This window comes from Paramormyrops kingsleyae, chromosome 3 (genome assembly GCF_048594095.1).
Source record: "Paramormyrops kingsleyae isolate MSU_618 chromosome 3, PKINGS_0.4, whole genome shotgun sequence".
Taxonomy (NCBI): Eukaryota; Metazoa; Chordata; class Actinopteri; order Osteoglossiformes; family Mormyridae; genus Paramormyrops; species Paramormyrops kingsleyae.
In genome coordinates, this window is record NC_132799.1 from 24,644,989 (window position 1) to 24,669,362 (window position 24,374).

General features: G+C 50.0%; 1 protein-coding gene across 2 annotated transcripts in view; it reads left to right on the plus strand.

The window, feature by feature from the left end:
* LOC111858650 (PDZ domain-containing RING finger protein 4-like) overlaps positions 1-24,374 on the plus strand; it is an 81,704-nt gene that overhangs the window by 41,290 nt on the left and 16,040 nt on the right. The window contains exon 1 of one of the 2 annotated variants that reach the window (XM_072709932.1): positions 6,313-6,688. The exons of the other annotated variant lie outside the window; for it this stretch is intronic. Within the exon in view, the coding sequence (XP_072566033.1) occupies positions 6,620-6,688 (69 nt within the window). The 5' untranslated portion in view covers positions 6,313-6,619. Of the gene's footprint in view, positions 1-6,312; positions 6,689-24,374 lie in introns of those variants that run through there. 2 annotated transcript variants of the gene reach the window in all.

The window sequence follows — 24,374 nt, forward strand, 5'->3', positions numbered from 1 at the left end:
CTCTTTCTTATCTAACGCTGTTTTTGTTTGTCAGGGCTGCAAGGTGTCATTTCTACAGTCAGGACACGAGGATGCCCACCTTATCCGCAGTGGGCTTCCACAATGCCGCTTCTAGAGTCCTTGGGTCCAGGAAGGTGCTTTTGCACTCCGTTCACTAGGAAACAACACAGAATAACCATGTGCATAACCGTATATGAGGACTGGAATAAAACAGGTCATGGCTGTTACCACAAGCGTCACCCAGTGCTCCCAGTGCACAATGTCCTTTCTCAGAAAGAGAAGAAGAACTGGTGAAAATCAAGAAAAGCCCACGGTGATGCCCATTATCTCCGTATAGTTCATGATAGTTTGCTAAGATTAGATGCTTCATTCTTTGGCTGATGAGTCTCTGTGAAAAGAAAGGAGTATTTATCAGTTTGACACTGAATTACAGAAATATTATGGCACAACACACAACTGGCTAAGACAAATTCTCTATATCTGGAAGCCTGCAAGAAACTGAAAACTGACACATTATTGCTAAATGTGACTGACATGTTAATGTATTCACTGAGAAATCCGGGTGAAAGGAGGCTAATTTTAGATGAAAGTCTTTGGCTGCTCTGTCACCCTGCAACACAGGACTCAGTCATCAGGCAGAAGACACTGGCTCTCTGTGCGGACCAGGGCTCAGCAGATCCACACACAGCATGGTGGCTCCTGGCCACATGGGGGACTGTCCCCAAGGGTCCCCGAGAGCCCGTTTCTCGAGGCTCTATGCAGACCAGGCCTCAGCAGGGGCCTCACACAGAATGTTCCCGCAGTTAATGCACTCGTCTCCAGACACTATCTGGAAGCTGAAGCCGTGTGATCTCCATGCCATCTCAGACGGGCGCATGTTTGTTGTCAAGGATACGTGCAGCTTTGAACGCAGAGATAAAAGTCCAGATCAGCCGTCTGGATTCATGGCAGCACCCTGCGTGCATGTGTGGTCTGGAGTCCCTCCCCAGCTCAGGTGGCTCTGCTCGGTCTCTGGGCTCCCATGGAAGATGGATGCGACCTGGTTTTTAATTTAGTTCATTCCCTGCTCACGTTCTCATTTCTGTTCATTTGATTCAGTGCTTTTATTAAAAGTCACGACTGCAGACCTGAGGATTTAAATCCCTTTTCCATCCGCTGTGTTTGTCTGATTTCTTATTTTCTTACTGTAATGAGCCAGAATTTCAGTTTGTAATGGGCTGCCTGGCCAGTGCTGGTACTCTGTGTTTGGTTACTGCTCTGTGTTAATACTGCGTGTAAGGTTAGTACTCTGCACCAGGTTAATACTGCGTGTAAGGTTAGTACTCTGCATCTGGTTAATATTGTGTGTAAGGTTAGTACTCTGCATCTGGTTAATATTGTGTGTAAGGTTAGTACTCTGCATCTGGTTAATATTGTGTGTAAGGTTAGTACTCTGCATCTGGTTAATATTGTGTGTAAGGTTAGCACTCTGCACCAGGTTAATACTGCGTGTAAGGTTAGTACTCTGCATCTGGTTAATATTGTGTGTAAGATTAGTACTCTGCATCTGGTTAATATTGTGTGTAAGGTTAGTACTCTGCATCTGGTTAATATTGTGTGTAAGGTTAGCACTCTGCACCAGGTTAATACTGCGTGTAAGGTTAGTATTCTGCATCTTGTTAATCTTGTGTATAAGGTTAGTACTCTGCATCTGGTTAATATTGTGTGTAAGGTTAGTACTCTGCGGCAGGTTAATACTGCGTGTAAGGTTAGTATTCTGCATCTTGTTAATCTTGTGTATAAGGTTAGTACTCTGCATCTGGTTAATATTGTGTGTAAGGTTAGTACTCTGCGGCAGGTTAATTCTGTGTGTACGGTTAGTACTCTGCGCCAGGTTAATACTGCGTGTAAGGTTAGTACTCTGTATCTGGTTAATACTGTGTGTAAGGTTAGTACTCTGCGCCAGGTTAATACTGTGTGTAAGGTTAGTACTCTGCACCAGGTTAATACTGCGTGTAAGGTTAGTACTCTGCATCTGGTTAATACTGTGTGTAAGGTTAGCACTCTGCGCCAGGTTAATACTGTGTGTAAGGTTAGTACTCTGCACCAGGTTAATACTGCGTGTAAGGTTAGTATTCTGCATCTTGTTAATCTTGTGTATAAGGTTAGTACTCTGCATCTGGTTAATATTGTGTGTAAGGTTAGTACTCTGCGGCAGGTTAATTCTGTGTGTACGGTTAGTACTCTGCGCCAGGTTAATACTGCGTGTAAGGTTAGTACTCTGCATCTGGTTAATATTGTGTGTAAGGTTAGTACTCTGCATCTGGTTAATATTGTGTGTAAGATTAGTACTCTGCATCTGGTTAATATTGTGTGTAAGGTTAGTACTCTGCATCTGGTTAATATTGTGTGTAAGATTAGTACTCTGCATCTGGTTAATATTGTGTGTAAGGTTAGTACTCTGCATCTGGTTAATATTGTGTGTAAGATTAGCACTCTGCACCAGGTTAATACTGCGTGTAAGGTTAGTATTCTGCATCTTGTTAATCTTGTATATAAGGTTAGTACTCTGCATCTGGTTAATATTGTGTGTAAGGTTAGTACTCTGCACCAGGTTAATACTGCGTGTAAGGTTAGTACTCTGCATCTGGTTAATATTGTGTGTAAGGTTAGTACTCTGCGGCAGGTTAATTCTGTGTGTACGGTTAGTACTCTGCGCCAGGTTAATACTGCGTGTAAGGTTAGTACTCTGCATCTGGTTAATACTGTGTGTAAGGTTAGTACTCTGCGCCAGGTTAATACTGTGTGTAAGGTTAGTACTCTGCTCCAGGTTAATACTGTGTGTAAGGTTAGTACTCTGCGCCAGGTTAATACTGTGTGTAAGGTTAGTACTCTGCGCCAGGTTAATACTGTGTGTAAGGTTAGTACTCTGCATCTGGTTAATATTGTGTGTAAGGTTAGTACTCTGCGGCAGGTTAATTCTGTGTGTACGGTTAGTACTCTGTGCCAGGTTAATACTGCGTGTAAGGTTAGTACTCTGCATCTGGTTAATACTGTGTGTAAGGTTAGTACTCTGCGCCAGGTTAATACTGTGTGTAAGGTTAGTACTCTGCACCAGGTTAATACTGCGTGTAAGGTTAGTACTCTGCGCCAGGTTAATACTGTGTGTAAGGTTAGTACTCTGCACCAGGTTAATACTGTGTGTAAGGTTAGTACTCTGCATCTGGTTAATACTGTGTGTAAGGTTAGTACTCTGCGCCAGGTTAATACTGTGTGTAAGGTTAGTACTCTGCACCAGGTTAATACTGCGTGTAAGGTTAGTATTCTGCATCTTGTTAATCTTGTGTATAAGGTTAGTACTCTGCATCTGGTTAATATTGTGTGTAAGGTTAGTACTCTGCGGCAGGTTAATTCTGTGTGTACGGTTAGTACTCTGCGCCAGGTTAATACTGCGTGTAAGGTTAGTACTCTGCATCTGGTTAATACTGTGTGTAAGGTTAGTACTCTGCGCCAGGTTAATACTGTGTGTAAGGTTAGTACTCTGCGCCAGGTTAATACTGTGTGTAAGGTTAGTACTCTGCGCCAGGTTAATACTGTGTGTAAGGTTAGTACTCTGCACCAGGTTAATACTGCGTGTAAGGTTAGTACTCTGCATCTGGTTAATACTCTGTGTAAGGTTAGTACTCTGCGCCAGGTTAATACTGTGTGTAAGGTTAGTACTCTGCGCCAGGTTAATACTGCGAAGGATCCAGCCCAGAGTTGCCAGGTCCGCGGTTTTCCCGCCCACTTGGGCTATTTTGAAAGTACAGTTGCTGGTAAATATTAGGAGGTCGCGGGTTGCCGGTTCTTGGGCTGCTGTCATAATGTCCCGCGGCAGTGGACTGTAAGGGAAACAGAAATTAATTATCATGAATACAAGTGGCTCCTACTGCTGAGTAATAGTGAATCACTGTAGCCACCGAAAGTCAGAGACAGACGCAGACGGAATGCAGGGCTGCCAACTCTCACGCGTCTGGCGTAACGCTCACACATTCAGACTCTCACGTTTACCTAAGAAGTCTTACGGCAAATCTATACTGCCTGGGCAAAAAAAAAGTCTCCATTTGAATTTTTTGTTGGGCCGCCTTTAGCTTTGATTATGGCGCATATTTGTCATGGCATTGTTTCCACAAGCTTATGCAACATCTCATGCTTTATTTTCATCCAGATTTGCATTCATTTCTCACCGAGATCCTGTATTGACAAGTGAGTTGAACCACTCCATAAAGCTTCCTTCAGCACATCCCAGAGACCTTCAATGAGGTTAAGGTCACAATTCTGTGGTGACCAAGTCACGCGTGAAAATGATTCCTCATGCTTCCTGAACCACTCTTTGAGAATTTGAACCCATTGAATCTTGGCATTCTTGTCCTGGAATATGCCCATGCCAACAGGGAAAATCCATTAATGATGGGTGGAGGTGTAACCTGGCCATTCAGTAGATTCAGGTACTCAGCTGACTTTACTTTATTGATACATAACGTTGCTGAGCTGTAATAATGATCCAGTCATTGGCTTTTAAGTATTTGCTGATATAAATTTAAATGGTGACCTTTTTTTATGGCCAGGCAGTGTATATTATCCCATTCTAACCCTAAAATTAGCTGTATCAGAAGCATTGACGTAGTTTACAAGCCCTGCAGACTACACGGAAGTACATGGTAATAAAACTGTAACATACATGTGAATGTGTGCGCTGACTTGTCTGGAACTGAAACTCTCACTCCAGCCGACTGACCAAAGTTGGCACCCCTGGAAGGCCGTCCATCTGTATGACATCATTGTGTTTAACGGTGGTTTTAACATGTTGAACATTTGAATGTGATCAGTAGTGGAATAATGTTACATTGTTGTTACTTTTTATTCTGTGGAAAACAAAAGTTTGACCTGCTGGCCAGATTTAATAATTATAATACATGTTGCAGTTTGTCCCAAGAAAGGTTATTCAGGGCAACTGGACTTATTTAGTTCTTTGAAAACTTTTCACCTTTCAATCCAGAGGGCTTTCTCAATTCTGAGTTGCAGTTTGAATAAATAAACTATAAATAAAAGACAGTGTCCCGTTTTGATCGCGATCAAGCCCGCTGATAACTACCCAGACTGCAGTTGATTCTGGACCAGATCCGCCTGAGAATCAGTGGATCCACTTTACAATCTGATACGTTTTGCGGCTCTGCAATTCACATCTCAGGTCCTCAGTGAGCTGAGTATTTACAGCCCAATCACGTCTAAAACCCTGCCCACTCTGACCAACCCCCCCAAACAACCAATCACGTCTAAAACCCCGCCCACTCTGACAACCCCCCCCCCCCCAAACAACCAATCACGTCTAAAACCCTGCCCACTTCGACAAACCCCCCCCCCTCCCCCAAAAAAAAAAACAAACTTGATCACAGCTGTGCACTTGGTCCTGTTCATTTTAAATACACCTACCTCATTTTGTAATATATCAGACAGATCGTCTACTACATTAATTGAAGGTAACATAGGTCGCGATATTAAGTTCTCTGCGTTTTTGGTCATCTTTAATTGTGACATCTCAGTGACTAGATGTCAGTACTGTGAAGGACCGTTGCTGGGGTCCCGGCATGAGATTTTTAATTCCAGACAGGGGCGATTCCTCCTGGTTCTGCTTCCCATTCCTTTACTGCTTCTCTTACTCTCCCCACTTTGCCATGCTTTATAATTGACGGTTTCTCACTGTCTTAACAACCTCCTTCTACGAGATTCACGAGACTAATGAGAATATCCGCGGATTCCAGTAGAACGCTTCCCCCCAATGATTTCTGTCAAGAAATCCGCCCAATATATGCTAAAGCAACCCAGAATTTCACTACCCGCCCAAGTCAATTTTTACCCGCCAAAGGAAATCAAAAGAAGCCCAACTTGACAGGCAGGTGTAGATTGAACATCAGTCAACATGTAAGAGCCGCTGCTGATATGGGTGCGTGTAGCCAACCGCTGAATTTAATGTTACATCCCAGGGTTTGTGATGGGGGTCATTATTTTAGAAAGACGTGACCATTCAATTTGTGTTTACATCACAGGCAGGTGTTATGAAACCAGTCTGTGTCCGTCTGCGGCGTAAGGGAAGCGTGTCCAGTGGAAGAAGCAGAGGACCATCTGCAGATAGATAGCAGGTTGTGTGTGTGTGCGTGTGTGTGTGTGTGCGTGCGTGTGTGTGTGCGTGTGCACATGTGAGCAAGCATCGAGCTGTGCTAGCGGGACCGGCGACACAAAGGAGTGAGCGTCTCCTTAATGAGGCAGCTTCAAGCCCCTCCCCACTCAGCCTTCCCCCTTCATGAATAACCAGCAACCTCCCCGCCCCCTCATTATTATTTATTAGTTGGATCCACACAGTCATGTGCGCTGGAGGGAGTGTGAGAGCAGAGGCTCGGTGTGCACGGAGAGCAGAGGCAGCCGGCGAAGCTGCACGCAGACACACACGCAGACACACACGCAGCCACACAGACGCTGAGAGGGAAGGCACGGCGCATGTGCTCCCATGCATGGCCTGCGAGGGACTGACCGATGAGAGCCGGTGACCGGCAGCCCGTCCGCCGCAGCGCCGCCGTGGGCGACCGCCGCCCCGCTCACCAGGATGGGCTGTAACCTGTGCAGCTTGCAGAAGAGGGAAGAACACTACAAACTGCTGTATGAGATCGCCCAGGTACGGCAAGCGATGGGACCATGGGGGACGGGATGATGGGGGACGGGACCCTGGGGGATGGGATGATGGGGGCAGGATGATGGGGGACAGGACGGGGGCAGGTCGGGGACGGGACCATGGGGGACAGGGTGGTGGTCTCTGTAGTTACCTGGTCATCAGGTGGTGCATCCAGCACATGGCGGCACAGAGTCAGGGCTGTGGTCCGGCTCTGAGGAGGGATCCCTCTGGCAGTCTGTCATCTGTCACCCCTGTCAGCCGGGGAGAGGAGTGTCACGTCCGTTACCTGAGCAGCTGCCATACTGGAGTGCTTTTCCCAGAGTGCTTCTCAGACTTTAGCCCTTTTATTTACGTGGGGGAGCTCTTTGCTGTCTCATCAGTGATCAGTTTCGTGACACTCGTAACGGCAGCCTGCGGTGACCGGTTTCGTGAAAGCGTGGGGAAAGACGCGTGCATACAGGGTGTTTAGGTCACTCAGCGTGGTGGCGGTCCCTCTATGTCACACTGATGTCACTTTGGCTCAGAGTTGGTGCCTCACATGCAGGTTTTTTTTTTTGTATTGTAAAATGTTTAATTGATCAGAAGAGATTTGCGTCTGGGTCGTTCCACACGTTTGTTTGATTTTGGAAGCCGGATGCTCATACTTGCAGTCCACATGTTCTGTGTTTGGACCGTGCTGCGTCCGTGAGTGCAGGTCCTGACCGTGCTGCGTCCGTGAGTGCAGGTCCTGACCGTGCTGCGTCCGTGTGTGCAGGTCCTGACCGTGCTGCGTCCGTGTGTGCAGGTCCTGACCGTGCTGCGTCCGTGTGTGCAGGTCCTGACCGTGCTGCGTCCGTGAGTGCAGGTCCTGACCGTGCTGCGTCCGTGTGTGCAGGTCCTGACCGTGCTGCGTCCGTGAGTGCAGGTCCTGACCGTGCTGCGTCCGTGTGTGCAGGTCCTGACCGTGCTGCGTCCGTGTGTGCAGGTCCTGACCGTGCTGCGTCCGTGAGTGCAGGTCCTGACCGTGCTGCGTCCGTGTGTGCAGGTCCTGACCGTGCTGCGTCCGTGAGTGCAGGTCCTGACCGTGCTGCGTCCGTGTGTGCAGGTCCTGACCGTGCTGCGTCCGCGTGTGCAGGTCCTGACCGTGCTGCGTCCGTGTGTGCAGGTCCTGACCGTGCTGTGTCTGTGTGTGCAGGTCCTACCTGTGTGTTCCTGAGCCGTAAGTGGTCTGCAGCCCTGTAGGTAGCTCTTACCACATGCCGCTCAATATTTGCTAATTACAGAAAGCCCCCCCCCCCCCCCCAAAAAACTTCGTTAATGAACATTTTCATGGTAATGTGATCACAGCCTCATTAGGCATTTATATGATGATTCCGTGCATTAATTAGATGTAAAATGCCAGTTTTATCAGCAGAGTCAGGAAGAGGGAGATTAGCATTGTTAATTGATGCCAGTGGGAGATGACTTTTTTTTAATTGGCAAAATAAAACTGGTTAACTTCACTGGACTTATAAACTGGGAATGCTGGGGCTACACCGAAGGTCCTTTTGGCCTGAAGGTATTTGGGCCTCCTGCCCTTCGGCTCCTAGTGAGATGCCCGGGAAGCTCATGCAGTTCTCTTCCTTGCCACAAGGAGGCGCTGCAGTACAGTGGCTTCCATTGGCACTGCACTGCCTCCCTTACCAGCGCTGCCTTTCACACACATTCTCTACTCCAGTGAGAGTGCCCAGTCGGAGCATTTGGTACCCCCCGGGGGGCGGGATGAGGCAGAGAGTGTCAGCCACCCCCCGACTCGCTGAGCACTTGTTGGAGTGGACGGGCTCAGCAGGGTGGGAGCCTATCTGGCTGCATTTCTCTTTCTCCATTTTCTGTACAGCGCTGCCTCCCTCCTTTCTTCATGCAAATCCTCAGAATAGAAACCAGGCCTTTTGGATGAGGCGTGTAATGGAGAGGCCCAGCCGAGGACACGAAGGAACATCGATGGTGAAACAAACCTGCCCCCCACCCGTGGCCCCATAGATACTTATTGTTTACGCTCAACTCCTGTCAGCCCACCGTCTCTCATTTATTCCCGACTCATAGATGATTTCCGGAATTTTCTTTACCCTGTATTTACAAGCAGAATCGCCCTCGTTTTCCTGATGCTGCTTATCCTATCAGGGATCCTCCCCCCTGCAGGCTTGTCCTGGACCCGGGACAGTTAGTGGTGACCCAAAGGAGATGCTAAAGTAGGGTGGGGGGTGTTATTCTGTGAGGATGTGTCCCGCTGTTCTGACAAAACGTCCTACTTTATCAAAACATCCTACCGTAGTGCTAATCGATAGCCCTAACCCTAACTCTTACCCTAACCCTAACCCCCCCAAAAACCCCTAAAACTCTTACCTTAACCCTAACCCTAACCCCTAAAACCTAACCCTAATCCCAAGATGGTGGAACTGCACATGTGTAGAAAGGCTCGATAGCACGTCTCGATAGGTAGAATGTTTTGTCAGAACACCGCCCATACGCTTACTAGCCATGCAGGTCAAACAGCACGATGCATTCAGAAAGGCTTTGTGTTTTCCTGGTACTGCAGAGATACCAGACAGCTCCTTTAGAGAATAACGTTTTGACCATGTACATTGCTGGTTCTCATACATTGACTTATTTTGTCCGTGGATGGTGCTGTTTCTCAGAAACACTGATTCATTTTGACCATGTACGTTTCTTTTTTGGGAGTACTGATTCATTTTGACCATTCACAGAGCTGTTTCTTAGGAGCACTGACTCATTTTGACCATGACAGTGCTGTTTCTCAGGAGCACTGACTTATTTTGACCGTGTACAGTGCTGTTTCTCAGGAGCACTGACTCATTTTGACCATGACAGTGCTTTCTCAGGAGCACTGACTCATTTTGACCGTGTACAATGCTGCTTCTCAGGAGCACTGACTCATTTTGACCATGTACAGTACTGTTTCTCAGGAGCAGAAACAGGAGCACTGACTCATTTTAACCGAGACAGTGCTTTCTCGGGAGCACTGACTCATTTTGACCATGACAGTGCTTTCTCAGGAGCACTGACTCATTTTGACCATGTACAGTGCTGATTCTCAGGAGCACTGACTTATTTTGACCGCGTACAGTGCTGTTTCTCAGGAGCACTGACTCATTTTGACCATGTACAGTGCTGATTCTCAGGAGCACTGACTTATTTTGACCGCGTACAGTGCTGTTTTTCAGGAGCACTGACTCATTTTGACCATGTACAGTGCTGTTTCTCAGGAGCACTTACTTATTTTGACTGCTTACAGTGCTGTTTCTCAGGAGCACTGACTCATTTTGACCATGTACAGTGCTGTTTCTCAGGAGCACTGACTCATTTTGACCGTGTACAATGCTGTTTCTCAGGAGCACTGACTCATTTTGACCGTGTACAGTGCTGATTCTCAGGAGCACTGACTCATTTTGACCATGTACAGTGCTGTTTCTCAGGAGCACTGACTTATTTTGACCACGTACAGTGCTGTTTCTCAGGAGCACTGACTTATTTTGACCGCGTACAGTGCTGTTTCTCAGGAGCACTGACTCATTTTGACCATGACAGTGCTTTCTCAGGAGCACTGACTCATTTTGACCGTGTACAATGCTGTTTCTCAGGAGCACTGACTCATTTTGACCGTGTACAATGCTGTTTCTCAGGAGCACTGACTCATTTTGACCATGTACAGTGCTGTTTCTCAGGAGCACTGACTCATTTTGACCGCGTACAGTGCTGTTTCTCAGGAGCACTGACTCATTTTGACCGTGACAGTGCTTTTTCGGGAGCACTGACTCATTTTGACAGTGCTGTTTCTGACTCATATTTGTGCCAGATTTAGCCTTTATGGAGACACCACACACCTCACTTCCTAATTCCGTATCTGAGATCAGACGCTGTCCTCCCCATCAGGAGCCTGACAGCATGTGGACCTTCATGCTCTGAATATTGGCACCTTTGTGTTTTCAACCTGGTTAAGTAGCGGGTAGATTGTTTTGGTTGTGGTCCTGGTCATTCGGTTAAGCTGGTCTTAAAATGCCCCCTCTGCTTACTTAACATAGATTCTGGGTAGTTGACTGTGGGGCTTTCAGAATCAGGATCAGAATCACAGTCAGAATCAGGGTCAGAATCACAATCAGGATCAGGATCACAGTCAGAATCATGGTTAGGATCACAGTTAGGCATAGTCTTTATCGGCACGACACCGAGGCTAGTGGAAATTTTTGCTGGTACAGCTGGCTACCATCAGAGACACCATGATAATGGACATCTAACAATTAGGCATAATATGGATGACGAATAAAGAGACAAGATGCACAAGAGACAGGCGTAAATGCGAGGTGTGTGGTAGATACATCAGCCATCCGGATTGTGCTAGAGCAGCTGTGCTTTGGGGTGTTACAGCAGATGACATCGTTTTCAGCAAGGAGCAAAAATTCATATGGCAGTTCATAGGGCCTCTTTGTGTATCTGCTAAAAATGACGAAGTGTTAAAGTCTTGAATCTCACTGCAAGGCTTTGCCATCGTACACAGAATCCACTACTAGCATGTCCCTCCAGGCATCCTTAGATTTCACACTGAAGCTCTTCGGTCTGAAGGGTCAGCTCAATGTGAAAGTGAGTTCAGGTGAGGTGGGGAGATCCGTTTCATTCCCAGGGGGTCCATTTCTGCTGGTGCTGTGGTACTGCCATATGGAATCTGATGCCCGGGGTCTGTGTTCGCATCGCAGTGGGCGGAAAGTCAGCCTGGTGCCTCAGCACCCCCCTCTGGTCCATGTGGGGCAGTGCACGTTGTTCAGGAAAGTCTGGAGAAAACCAACATGGCGCATGGCTTCAAAAAGGGTGGATTAGATGGTGTGTGTGTGGGGCGGGGTTAGAGGTCTGTGGGTGTTGTGTGTGGGGTGTGTGTGTATGTGTGAGTGTGGGGTATGTGTGTTTGTAGGGTGTATGAGTGTGGGGGGAGGGGGTCTGTGGGTGTGGGGAGTGTGTGTGAGGTTGCTCCACAGCCTCACCCCCCTTCGGTTCCCTCCGTTTCCCCCCCGATGTGACCGTCCATCTTCTCGTCCCACCACCTCTTCATGAATGATGTTCCCCCACCATAAGAGCTGATAGGATGGCGCTGCGAGGGCTGATTGATGCCGCATCCCGCCGGAAGATCACGCTGAGACAAGCCCCACCTTCCGCGGCCCTTTCTGACAGGATATTTACACGCTGTGTCCCGTTCCTATACAGGCACCCTCCTCAAATCACTCAGTCCCCCTGGCTTTAATAAAACACGACGCCTGTCGACACGGCGCCCTTCCATCGCGTCTCGTGATGCTGACAGGCGATGGTGGTGAATGGGAGTGGGTTGCGGGGGAGGGGGGTATGATTTTCACCTTCATGCCGTGACGGCTGCGGAAAGTCACGACCCCCAGGATCGGCCGTGAAATGCTCTCTGGTCCTCAGCGTGTACAATTTACACACTCTGAGTGTGCATGGTTTAATGCGGAGGAGAGGAGAGGAGAGGAGAGGAGAGGAGAGGAGTGGGCGTCTTCCTGAGGACACTGACATATAAAACAGCCCCACCCACCCTCTTTGTCTGTCTCTGAAGCCGACACCCGCCTGTCTGGGGGAGCGGGGGGGGGGGGGGGAGCTAAGAGTGTTTATTGAGAGATACCACACTAGCTGAATTTTATCAGCCAGCCCACTATATCTCTCTCAGCGCCAGATCTGAGTATAACAGCGAGTTGATGAATTGACCTTTCCATTTTTTCCCCCTGCATTTCATCCCAATAAGTGCAGAATTGACCTTCCCTGCTCTGTATCAGATCGCCTGCTCTCTTTAAGTCAGGTTTTACTCAAACAGGGTGCTGCTACCCTTTAGAAATGCTTGGGCAAAAGAAACAGTGCCTTTCTGTGGTGGGGTTAGATTTTAACCACCCCCCCCCCCCCCTGCATTTTACACTGTCAAGCAGCCAGTTAAATAGAAGTTAAGTAAAAGAGCCAAAGGGTGGCTTGGCCAATCAGCTGACTCCACCCGGGGGGTCAGAGGTCAGAGCAGTGCAGCAAAGTGGCAGCTGTTAAGTGTTGTTTGCCGGGTGCTGCCTGACTAGCCGTCCTGCCAGAGGAGTCGACGAGTCTCGGTGAGTCACAGAACACAGAACCGGCTGGTTTTAAAGGAACCTTCATTTCAAACACGAGGTGGACGCGAGGTCGCAGCAAAAAGAATGTGACACGCGTTTCAGGATAAAGGGGATGTTGGTGAGGTGGGCCTGCTGCCCAAAGGGTTTTGGTGGGCTAATGAGAGCGCGGCAGCAGGCCTGCCGGGTGTCAGCCTCCTGCTCTCGGCTTCCAGCTTTGTACAGCGAGTGAAACAAAGTGACAAAGTCGCATGAAAACACACGTGAGCCGACTGGCCATGGCTGGCAGAACGGGGCTGATTAGCCGTGTTTAAGAAGGCGCAGGGAGCCCTCATTAATTCACTGTTATTTTTATAGGGGGGCGGGGGGCGGGCCTCTCCCGCTCCAATTAAAATTGACAGGTGGGTGCAGAGACAGTGCAGGGGTCTGTGGGCGCAACATCTCAGCTGAGACAAGCCCTCAGCCTGGAGTGTGACCTTTGACTTCCTCATCAACTGTTGCATATGTGAGCATGTCGGATCTCTTCTTTCAGAGTCATTGGAGTGGAAACGTCTTCGCTGGGGTTTGGGAACTTTAGCGGGGAGGCAGACAGGCACAGAGCGGACCCCGTCGTCCCGCCGATCTAAATGGGACCAGCCCTATCCCACAAGGACTCTGGGGAACGCCAGTTCCGCTGAAAGACACGTCCACTTGGAGCTGAGAGAAGCATCATCTTCAGGCATTGATCACAAAGACATCTCAGTGCAGTTCAGTGAAGCCAAACCATTTTAATTAGGAGATGTTCATGCCATAACCTGTAGGCACTAACTGGGTTCATTACTCCCAGCTTTTCTGCCAGGAGGAAATTCTGGCGGGTATAAAAATAGTGTCTATGTTGGCGGTTAAAAGTCCAGGTGGGACAGGCAGCGGGAGGATGAGAAAAAGATGTCAAAGATGAATCTTCCTGTCCTCTGTGACGATCAAATATAGGACAACATCGAAATGTCAGGAGATGGATCTCCCTGTCCTCTGTGATGTCTGGCTACAGGAAGAAAACAACAAGATGTCAAAGATGAATCTTCCTGTCCTCTGTGACGATCAGCTACAGGACAACATCGAAATGTCAGAGAAGGATCTTCCTGTCCTCTGTGATGTCCGGCTACAGGAAGAAAACGACAAAATGTCAAAGATGGATCTTTCTCTCCTCCTTGACATCCGGCTACAGGAAGACTCTGTCTGAGACAGATTTTCCCACTTCTGGCTACAGGCGGAATCACAGCTTAGCTGGACTTGCCGTCTGCAGATCTCCTGTTAGTATTCGGCGGTGACATTTGAACGTGAAAAGCCCGGTGTCACAATGGGGGGGCTGTTTGCTCCCCTGACAGCTGAGGATTTGAAAGGATTTGAAGGGCCTCCTGCTGTAAAGGCAACCCCCCCCCACCGCCACCCCAATGTCACCCATCACTGCCTGCTGTGACAGGGGTCAGTAAGTGGTGCGGTGAGGGTCCAGAGCAGAGGATGCTGGAAAGAGGGCAGGACTGGAATGGGTGGGGGGTGTAAAATGAGCGCCGCTCCACAGGTCACAGGGCCCTCTCTAGGCCCACTCAGATAAGACAGGGTGACGGGTAAGATAGGACACCTAATGAATAACCAACAGAAACAGCCGGCGCGGCGTCACGGCGATGCTCGAGGTCTCTCTCCATGGCGGAGGCTAGACATGAGAGCAGTGATTAGCCGTCATTAACCGAGCCGCAAATGCCGCAGCCGTTTCCGGGGTCGTGGGAGCGGCGTGCCGGCCCGAGGGTGACACGCTGACACGGTCACCAGTCCCGGTGTAACGAGCCGCTATCAGAGCGGCTCACACGGACGCCCTTATACTCGCAGCAGTCAACCCCCCCCGGGCGCCATGGCAACGGCTGCTGGCCCAGATGCGATGTGAATATAATTTATTCCTATTACTAAATGCACCAAACAAGGGACACGTATGGTGTTATACTAATTGAATGATGGCACTCTCGCGAACGGTTTATATGCATTTCTGTTATCAAGGCATTTAGCGGTTTTAATACCCTTTCAGTGTTGAATATGCAATAATGGACTGTATTCACCAGCCTCCTCTGTTACTGATTATCTGCTGATCATCTGCTGGTCAGTGGCTTCCTCCTGACTTAGCTTGGATGGCCCCTCAGTACCCCATGGTGGGTTGTGTGGGGCAAGCATCCATGGTTCACGCTGACCACACCCTCGAGGAGCTGAGCAGACCAGCGACCATCTGGAGGTCTCTCAGAGGAGAATTGTGCTGAAGCGCTTCCACTCAGGCAGTTTATGAGCGATTCTTTTCTGTTGACGGTTACAGAAGGCGAAGGTCCGGCCTCTGACTCCTCAGAGATACCCGCACGGTATTATTATACAACGGATACCTGCAATTTCCAGACCATGAGAGGGACAGGGGGAGTGTGCACCCCTTGAAGACAGAGATTAATCACACCTGGAAGGCTGATGTGGTGGGAATGTGTCTCGAGGCTCCGACTCAGATCCAGATGTGTAACGGGCACCTCCGTGGTCCATGTGAGGAGTCAGGAGGTGGTGCATGCTGCTCCTCAGACAGTAGCAGGAGGGGATTTTCATGATTAATGATCGAGCCTCTTTGTGCCCCGGTGCCGTGGAGGCCGGGGAGCGACAGACCAGGTGGACAGGTGTGATCCTCCCCAGCACAGAGGCAGCAGAGCGAGGTGTGGTGCCACTCGCCAATCCAGGCCCCTCGCTGTGGCCCATTATGGTGTGAGGAGCCGTATCCTGAAGGTGCGGGGGGGTGGGCCAGCAAGGCGGCAGAGACACGGCCCGGACCACGGTGCTGGTTTCCGTTCCTGCCGCACGCAGAGGAGCCGGACTGCCCGAGTTTAGCGACAAGCGCTAATCCTATTACAGCCCCACTAAGGCTGATTAGCCGCTCGCACCTTCATGGAATTACTCATTAGGGGGGAGCGAGTGTGAGCAGCCGGGGTGGCTGTTAGCGCAGTATTTATGGGGTTAAAATGCAGCGGAGAGCCTCGTTTTCCACCAGCTGGCTCTATAAACTCGCACCGCAGCCGCGGCGCTAACCACCTGGCCCCTTGCGCTGCGTGCTTTACCGTGCTTTTTATCTGCCAAAGAGGTGGTTTTATGAGGATACGCTGGTGATGTTTTTACATTTCGCATGTGGTGTTCGGGTAACAGGCTGCTCCGGGCGGCTGGTTTATTCTGTGAGGTTTACTGGGGTCACGCCGCCATTTAACACCCCTTGTTTTCCTCTGGCTCCTCCCACTGTAGGCGACGTTGCTGTGGTTTCTGGCGGCCAGGGAAGGTCTGCAACGTTATCTAATGCTCATGCCGGGCCCCGAAGCTTCACTCCTCTTCTAATTATAACGCACGGGGCGTGTGTGGAACAGATGCCCTTGTCCCCCCTCCCCTCCCCCCACCCTCCTGATCGCCAAGCCCAGTTCTGCTGTTTCAGTGGCTCCAGATGGAGCAGCTGAGCAGTGACTCTGCGTACACGTGCCGACTGTCCCTTACTCCCCTCCAGAGAAGTGTGAGACCAGGGGGATCTTCAGGGCCTCATGTCCTGCCCGCGTGTTCGGAGGACATGGAGGACACGTCCGAAGCATCAGGACCGTGGGGTCCCTGTTATTGATGATGGACCCGTTCAGCCTTGGCAGAAACACTCAGCAGTCAAGCATCTGCCCCTGGCCTGCGTGGAACGTCAGAGAGCCAAATGATTCGCTCCAGCATCAGTCATCTCCCTCTCGTGGGGTGCAGGGGGGTGCGGACGCCTTTCCCGTGTGCCCGCTCTTTTTCCAGGGCTAACCTCTCCCTCAGTGGGCCTTGGGCACCCATCGGGCCCCAGTGGGCCGACCTCCCGTTAAGTGTGAGGCAGAAGTGAACGCTGCTGTAACCATTGAGCGGGGACACTGTTGAAAACAAGCCACCCGAAGGCCAGGCTGTAAATGGGCGACATACGGACCCTGGCATGAGGGACCCTCCATTATTAGAGGGGGAGGGGAAGCCAGTTTGGGCACATGCCTTGCTGGCAGGTTTCAGGACACGAGGAGCAGGGCTGTCATCTCTGCAAGTCGTCTTCGTCCCCCCTCCCCCCCGCATGCGGCTGCGTATCACCATAACCAGGTTTTCATTACGCTTTATCATCTCCCCCATAAATCACACAGACTGTTTACATGGGTGTTGGTGCGTAAAACGTGGCTCTCGCATGATTATGCTTGTTTATGTGTTTTTGCGTTCCTGTCACTAAAGGGTGCTGATACACCTGGCCTGGAACTAACTGTGCAGGTAGTGGTGTGGATAGTCAAGTGATTAGGACCCCCCATTTGTCAAAAGTCAACTGATGGCCAATCAGGTGATTTGGACCCACCCTTTTTCAAAAGTCAACTCTTGGCCAGTCACGTTATTAGGAACCGCCCTCTGTCAAAAGTTAACTGTTGGCCAATCAGGTGATTAGGAACCACCCTCTGTCAAAAGTCAACTGCTGACCAATCAGGTGATTAGGACCCACCCTTTGTCAAAAGTCAACTCATGGCCAATCATATTATTAGGAACCGCCCTCTGTCAAAAGTCAACTGTTGGCCAATCAGGTGATTAGGACCCGCCTTTTGTCAAAAGTCAACTGCTGGCCAATCAGGTGATTAGGACCCACCCTTTGTCAAAAGTCAACTCATGGCCAATCATGTTATTAGGAACCGCCCTCTGTCAAAAGTCAACTGTTGGCCAATCAGGTGATTAGGACCCGCCTTTTGTCAAAAGTCAACTGTTGGCCAATCAGGTTATTAGGACCCGCCTTTTGTCAAAAGTCAACTGATGGCCAATCAGGTTATTAGGACCCGCCCTTTTTCAAAAGTCAACTCATGGCCAATCACGTTATTAGGAACCACCCTCTGTCAAAAGTCAACTGTTGGCCAATCAGGTGATTAGGAACCACCCTCTGTCAAAAGTCAACTGTTGGCCAATCAGGTGATTAGGACCCGCCCTTTGTCAAAAGTCAACTGTTGGCCAAACAGGTTATTAGGAACCACCCTCTGTCAAAAGTCAACTGTTGGCCAATCAGGTGATTAGGACCCGCCCTTTGTCAAAAGTCAACTGTTGGCCAATCATGTTATTAGGACCTGCCCTTTGTGAAATGTTAATTGATGGCAAATCAGCTTTTCCACTTCAGATTGTCTGTATTATTACATTATTGTATTTCTCTTATGAAATGCGTCCCGGGTCTGGCTGACCAAGGAGGAGGCTGTGTGGCTGCTGCCGGGGTGGACGTGAGCCGTAGATGAAACCTTGAGACTCTTGCAGCATCCTGGAGTCAGTGGTGCATAACCGAAATGCAGTGGCGTTGCCGGCGATTTATCAGTGGGAGGCCACGTCAGGGAGGGGCAGCTATGGTGGCAGCAGAGAGTGTTCCGCAGCTTCTGGGGGCTCATTAATAAAGTGTGGCGCTCGTCAAACATGGGTCCCTCTCGGCCAGCCCACAGCGAGCCCATTGGTGATGGAGGTGATCATGGCTTCCCGTGATTAATGCTGTTGTTTCGCAGGGTGTGACTGATTATTGCTGGACTCAAAATGTAGATACACATGTGATGTTCGATTCTGCTGTTGCGTTATGGGTATTAGTACAGGTACAAGGAGATGAATAATCTCTATAGAACTTAATGATCTTACAAATAAGTGAAAATGCAGTGGTTACCTTAAAACAATAAGTATCAGCTCACTGTGACTGGGAATCACACGTGGTTGAGTTTGTGAGAATTATTTATGTTCCGTGCTTCTTGTGCCTGTGAGAGATGGAGAAGCCCCACCCATGCCGAAACAGGGAGGCTTTCTGTGCATCTCTCCTGCTCCATGCTTGTGTGTCTCCACACTGTTTAACTCTATTTCCTGATGTGTCATCAGAAACAACCCAGATCATCAGAGGATGTCTGATGGGAAGAGCAGGGCTTCCTGGAGGGGCAGACTCTTCGGCGTGGCGAGGGTGGGGTCACGGGGGGTGGGATCCTCGTTTGCAGAGTGTGACAGAGAGCTTCTTCAGTCAGGCTGCTGGATGGAAACACACCTGCCTGGGTTGGACTGGCCCAGCTGCCGGGTCGGGGGGAGGGGGGGGGGATGCAGCTGAACACCAAGAGTAACATGGCACTGGAAAGTGGGGCTCGAGCAGGATTTTCCCCACTCCCCCGTTGGTCTGCGCTCACGGTGCGTTAACACTCCGGTCCCGGGCTCGCTCACGGTGCGTTAACACTCCGGTCCCGGGCTCGCTCACGGTGCGTTAACACTCCGGTCCCGGGCTCGCTCACGGTGCGTTAATACTCCGGGCCCGGGCTCGCTCACGGTGCGTTAACACTCCGGGCCCGGGCTCGCTCACGGTGCGTTAACACTCCGGTCCCGGGCTCGCTCACGGTGCGTTAACACTCCGGGCCCGGGCTCGCTCACGGTGCGTTAACACTCCGGGCCCGGGCTCGCTCACGGTGCGTTAACACTCCGGTCCCGGGCTCGCTCATGGTGCGTTAACACTCTGGGCCCGGGTTCGCTCATGGTGTTAGTACACCATTGAGCATCCTACTCAGTAGCTGATGCATTTATTAACAAGTTTAAACGCTACGAAGATTTGAACTTTGAAGCCAAACGATCGAGTACTAGACAGGGAGGCAACATTTTATTGCCCCCTGTCCCCTGCTGGTCCCGCAAGTGCTTCCCTCACCCCCCAGTGGCACAGCTGACCCCCGTTCCTTTGCGCTCTTGGTCCCTTTATATTTGCTGGCATTTCGGACGCATCATGTGACTCCTTTCACGGCGACGTCTTCTATGAGAGTGTGTTGCATGCAAGAAGGCCGCGATCGTGACAGCAAAATGTTTTTCCTGTGGGCGTGGTCTTTTCTGTGCTCCAGACACGTGGTTGACCTGCCTGTCTGCTGCTGTGAGTTTCTTGTTTTTCTGTTGACTCTGGACCATCATGTAGGCAGGAAGACAGGAAATTTGCCACTGGGGGGTAGTTTGAGTGTCTCAGCACGGGTCTTTGATGGAAGCTTATGGCCCCCCATCTCTCACAAAACTCCGAATTACAGCCTGAAAGGTGGATCAATGGTCCAGCTCTGACCCACTGGCCCCTTTGGCTGTATTGTGTCTGCCACCCCCTCCCAGACCCTGGTCAGGTGACCCTAACAGCCAAATCACTGTCGGACAGTGTGGTCTCACATCACGCTGGTGATGACCTTCTGCTGGAGCCTTATGCGAATGTGTGTGTGTCTGCCAGTGTGTGTCTGAGATAGGGTGCTTTATGCAAATTGTGTTTATCCTGGGCAAATTAGCCTTAATGCAACGCATGGCACGACATCGGATGCGCAGACACCTGCATTGAGGACGGGACCCACTGCCCCGCCTGCCCTCCCTCCGCGGAGACGGTGCCACTGTGACATGTCGGCTGCCATCTGCTACTTGTCCACCACCCAGAAGCACAATTAGCCCCCTCGCACACCGGGCTCCGCTCCGGCAAGGCGGCTGGGGCCCTGGGGCCCTGGGGCCGCGCTATGCCCCTTACGAGCAGAATATATGGAGCTGCGCTCTCTGGCTTTTATTGTTATGTTTCTTGTTTCCTTGTCGACCACGGCAACTCGGGGAATCACAGGACGGTTGCTGAAAATGTCATTCGGGCCGCTGCCAAAACTACGGCGCTCCAAGGCCCGGCGGGCACGGCTCTGGAGGAACTTAGCAGACTCAGGAACTTTCCTACCTGCTCGTTAATGTTGTTATTGTACTCGAGACTAATTAGAACGCATGCTGAATAGCGGAGGATGGAGTAGCGCTCGCTCTCACTCTCTTTCTTTCTCTCTCTCTCGCTCTCTCTCTCTCTCTTTCTCTCTCTCTCGCTCTCTCTCTCTCTCTCTCTCGCGCGCTCTCGCTCTCTCTCGTGGTGCCTGTTGTCTTCAGTATGCCAGCAGAAAGCCATGCGTGACATGATCTGACACCTTAAGCACCGCTGTCCCCCTCCAGCTCGGCATGCGCTGATCTGTCCGCTGATGCTGCTCGGAGGGCGGGGAGTGGGGGGGGGGGGGGGGGTGCTAAGGGCAGGAACCGGTTGGCTGCTTGGCTCTCCACTCAACATGCTGGGCAGGTCACACTATCCCGGATCCGACGGAGATGCCTGCGTCTCCCTCTCGGTGAACGGAAACGGTCATGATCTGTCTGCAAGCTTCATCCCGTCCTCTGGGCCGAAAGTGCATCCAGTCGGAGACAATAAGGAACCAGAATCAGAGTCAGAATCAGAATTCACTTTCGGGTCAGGTGCACCCAGCACGGACCTGGAATTTGTTTGGGTAGTAATGGTGCCCCGCATTCACAGACAACACTGAACGTAAATTAAGAAAAAGAAATAAAATGAAATAGAATAGAATAAAATACATTAAAGTATGGAAAAGATTAAAGTACTGATTAGAACTAGGTTGCCAATAGTATTATGCATTAATATAGAGTACAGATATGTACGCATAGCAGTCCAAGAATGTGCAGATAATGTGTCAGCAGAGGTCCGGAGCAGTTCAGGCACCGGGGAATGAACTCAAGGCTGTCTGATCAGCAGCACTGCAGCTGTTTAAGTGGCGTGTTCATTTGGTCTTCCTTGCCCAGAAATCTTTGCCAGAAGGTAGACTATAAACAGGATATCCTGCTGTGCTCCACATTTAATTATGGATGTTTCTCTTGTGGAAAAAGTGAGGAAGCCTTCGGACGAAAGCCTCTGCTGAGTAAAGTAAATGTGAACGCGCGGCTTTAAAGTAGCTGTCGCTATTATTAACTTCCCATGGAAAATCTGCTCTGAAAATGAGCGTTTTGCATATTCCTAGAGCGCCATAACATCGGTGTCATGTGACTGTGTTCACGCCCTTGATGGAGCCCTGACTGCTGTTTCTTCCCTTTAAGCCTTTTAACTGATGTTTTAAAAGCCACCATGTGTTAAACTGGACTGCAGTTAAAAAAGTGAAATACACTCACTCTTAGCGTGCGCACATAATTCACAGCACATGCCCTGACTTGCGAAATTGGCCATATTTGTCATGCGACATTATTCAGAAGGGTGACAGGTAATAGCCTCAGGGCAAATGGAGAGCGAGTTTGATGTGCTGTAGGGTTAACAGCGGCCTGATCGCGGGGGCTGTCGGGCGATGTCAGATTTCCCAGGTGGCCTGGTGTTTTTAATGGTCACTGGGGCCGTCATAAAGGCACAATCGTCCCTTTCACCGCCTGCCGGTGATTGATGTACTCATAACGTCTTTACTGTACCAAACTGTTGGTCATATTTTAGACCTGACGCTTATTATTAAAATAAGGCATTTAAGATCATGATGGAGGCACCACTCTGACATGGGGGGGGGGGGGGGGGCATCACCATCACATGCACAGAGGGTGAGATTACCCCATCTCTCACCTCAGCGTATTTGTGGGGGGTGTGCAGCAGATTGATTTGGCATACAGCTGGGTCTTTCAGATCCTGGTGACAGACAGAGGCAGAAAGGGTGGATTACCCAGAATTCCTCATGGGTGAACTCCTGTAGGACGTACTGTGCTCTTACTGCCTGGCAACTGGGTGACTGGGATGGTAACTGGGATGATAACTGGCATGGTAATTGGACAGGAAACTGGGATGATAATTGCAATAATAAAGATGCAATAAGGGATAACTGCTTGCTCAGTAATAAAACATTAAGTCTAACCACCGTATTCCCAGCCATACAGTCATTTTTTAAATCACTTACATTTGTTTACATATAGTCAGCAGATTCTGCTTGCATTTTGACATGTCAGGCAGCAGCTGAGTGGGAATGCTTCTTATTGGCTGCTGGGACCACAAGCGACCTGGTTTTACTCTCGTTCAGGGATCGATTACGGCTTAATTGGCCCTGTTCTGTCACAACCTTGCTACTCTGGTACAAGGACGGCCCAGCAAATGACAAACAAACTCGTCATTAGGGAGCTCGGCATCTGTGGCCCGTAAAGCGGCATGTGCGGTCGATCGGAAGCCGTAAACACGCTAATGGCGGCGAGGAGTGCATTTTCATCCACCCTGCAAGCACCCGCCATAAATTGCACTAAGGGGTTTAAGTGCGCTGTAAAAACACACATCTCCTGTCCATGGTGATGGAAATGGGGATGCACCTGGGCACTTCCAGCATCTCTCAGTGTCGGAGACAGTGCTGAAGAGACCTGTGAGTCATTGGGCCGTCAGTAGGACCTATGGATGTTTCCCAGACGTGCCAAGCCGCCCTCATAACCATAAAATCTTTCCCAGGCCCAGGGGGCGCTGTGTGGCTCTGTGCCTGTGATCAGAAGGTCACCAATTCGAATCCTGTACTCAGCAGAGTGGCCATATCTCCGTTGGGCCCTTGAGCAAGGCCCCAGACTTCTGCTCCTGGGGTGCTGGATAAATGGCCTGCGCTCACACTGCTCAGACCCTAAGTTTCACTGTTTATGTATCAAAAGAGAGTTAGATGACATATGTGAGAACTAAAGAATCCCGATCTACACGTACATGTGGAAACGACAAATGAAGCCATTGATACTGGAGCAGTGAGGTGTTTGGGTACTCTGACACTGGCCGACCTCATCCAGCCAGGATGTGAAGAAGGGGCTGTAGGGAACGTCCACTGATGGACTCGAGTTTTGCATGAGTAGAGAACAGGACCCTGGTGGACCCTGACTGGGTTTGACAGTCAATTTATGTCAAACCAATTAATGTTTCACGAGAAGCTGGTTATCTCATACCAGGACCTCACCATCCTTTGGCTTTGTGGGGAATTCAGACTCCCTGTACATGACTGTAGAGTAAAGCCCACCTCTTTGCTCTCTCCTGCAGTTGAAGGTTCTGTTTGTGAGCTGAGCAGTCACCACTGTTGACCAGCGTCATGTGTGTTGACTGTCTCCAACATCACATCATGGCCGCTGATCCACCCTTTTCGAATCACCTGCCCTAATTATGTTCACCGGTGTTCCTCCGTATCTTAACTCCACTTCTCAGCAGAGTACTCGATGCCCTTTATCCCACCCTCCTTCCGCCTCCTGCTTGGTGCCATCCGGCCCTGAAGTGAACGATCTTCAGCTGGGCCCAGACAGTTGGCCTCTAGCAGCGTCTGGAGGACAGATCCCAAGCCGCCTTGGTCCCGACGTGCTCGTCTGCGTCGGCTCCTGTTCCTGCAGCAGAATCACCGTCACGGTCAAACACCACTAGCAGTATCATCCACCTTCAACTACTTTTCATATTTTTATGTCCTGAAGACCCTGTTTTCCACTGATAACTGGCCTTCCACTGCTTTCAGGCCTTTTGAATATCATTGAATTCCCTTTGGACTAAATGGTGCCACCATTGTCTTACTTCTCCAGGACTCTGAGTTTCACAATGGCATCCCATCCAGGTTGTCCCGTGCCTTGTGCCCTTTGCTGCTTGGGATCCCCCTCAGTGATCCTGTTTAGGATAAGTTGATAAATCATGACTGGATGGGAAGATACTCTATGCTTATGAAATTGTGTGATATAAAATGAGACTTCAGTGATTTCCACAAGAGGATGCAGTG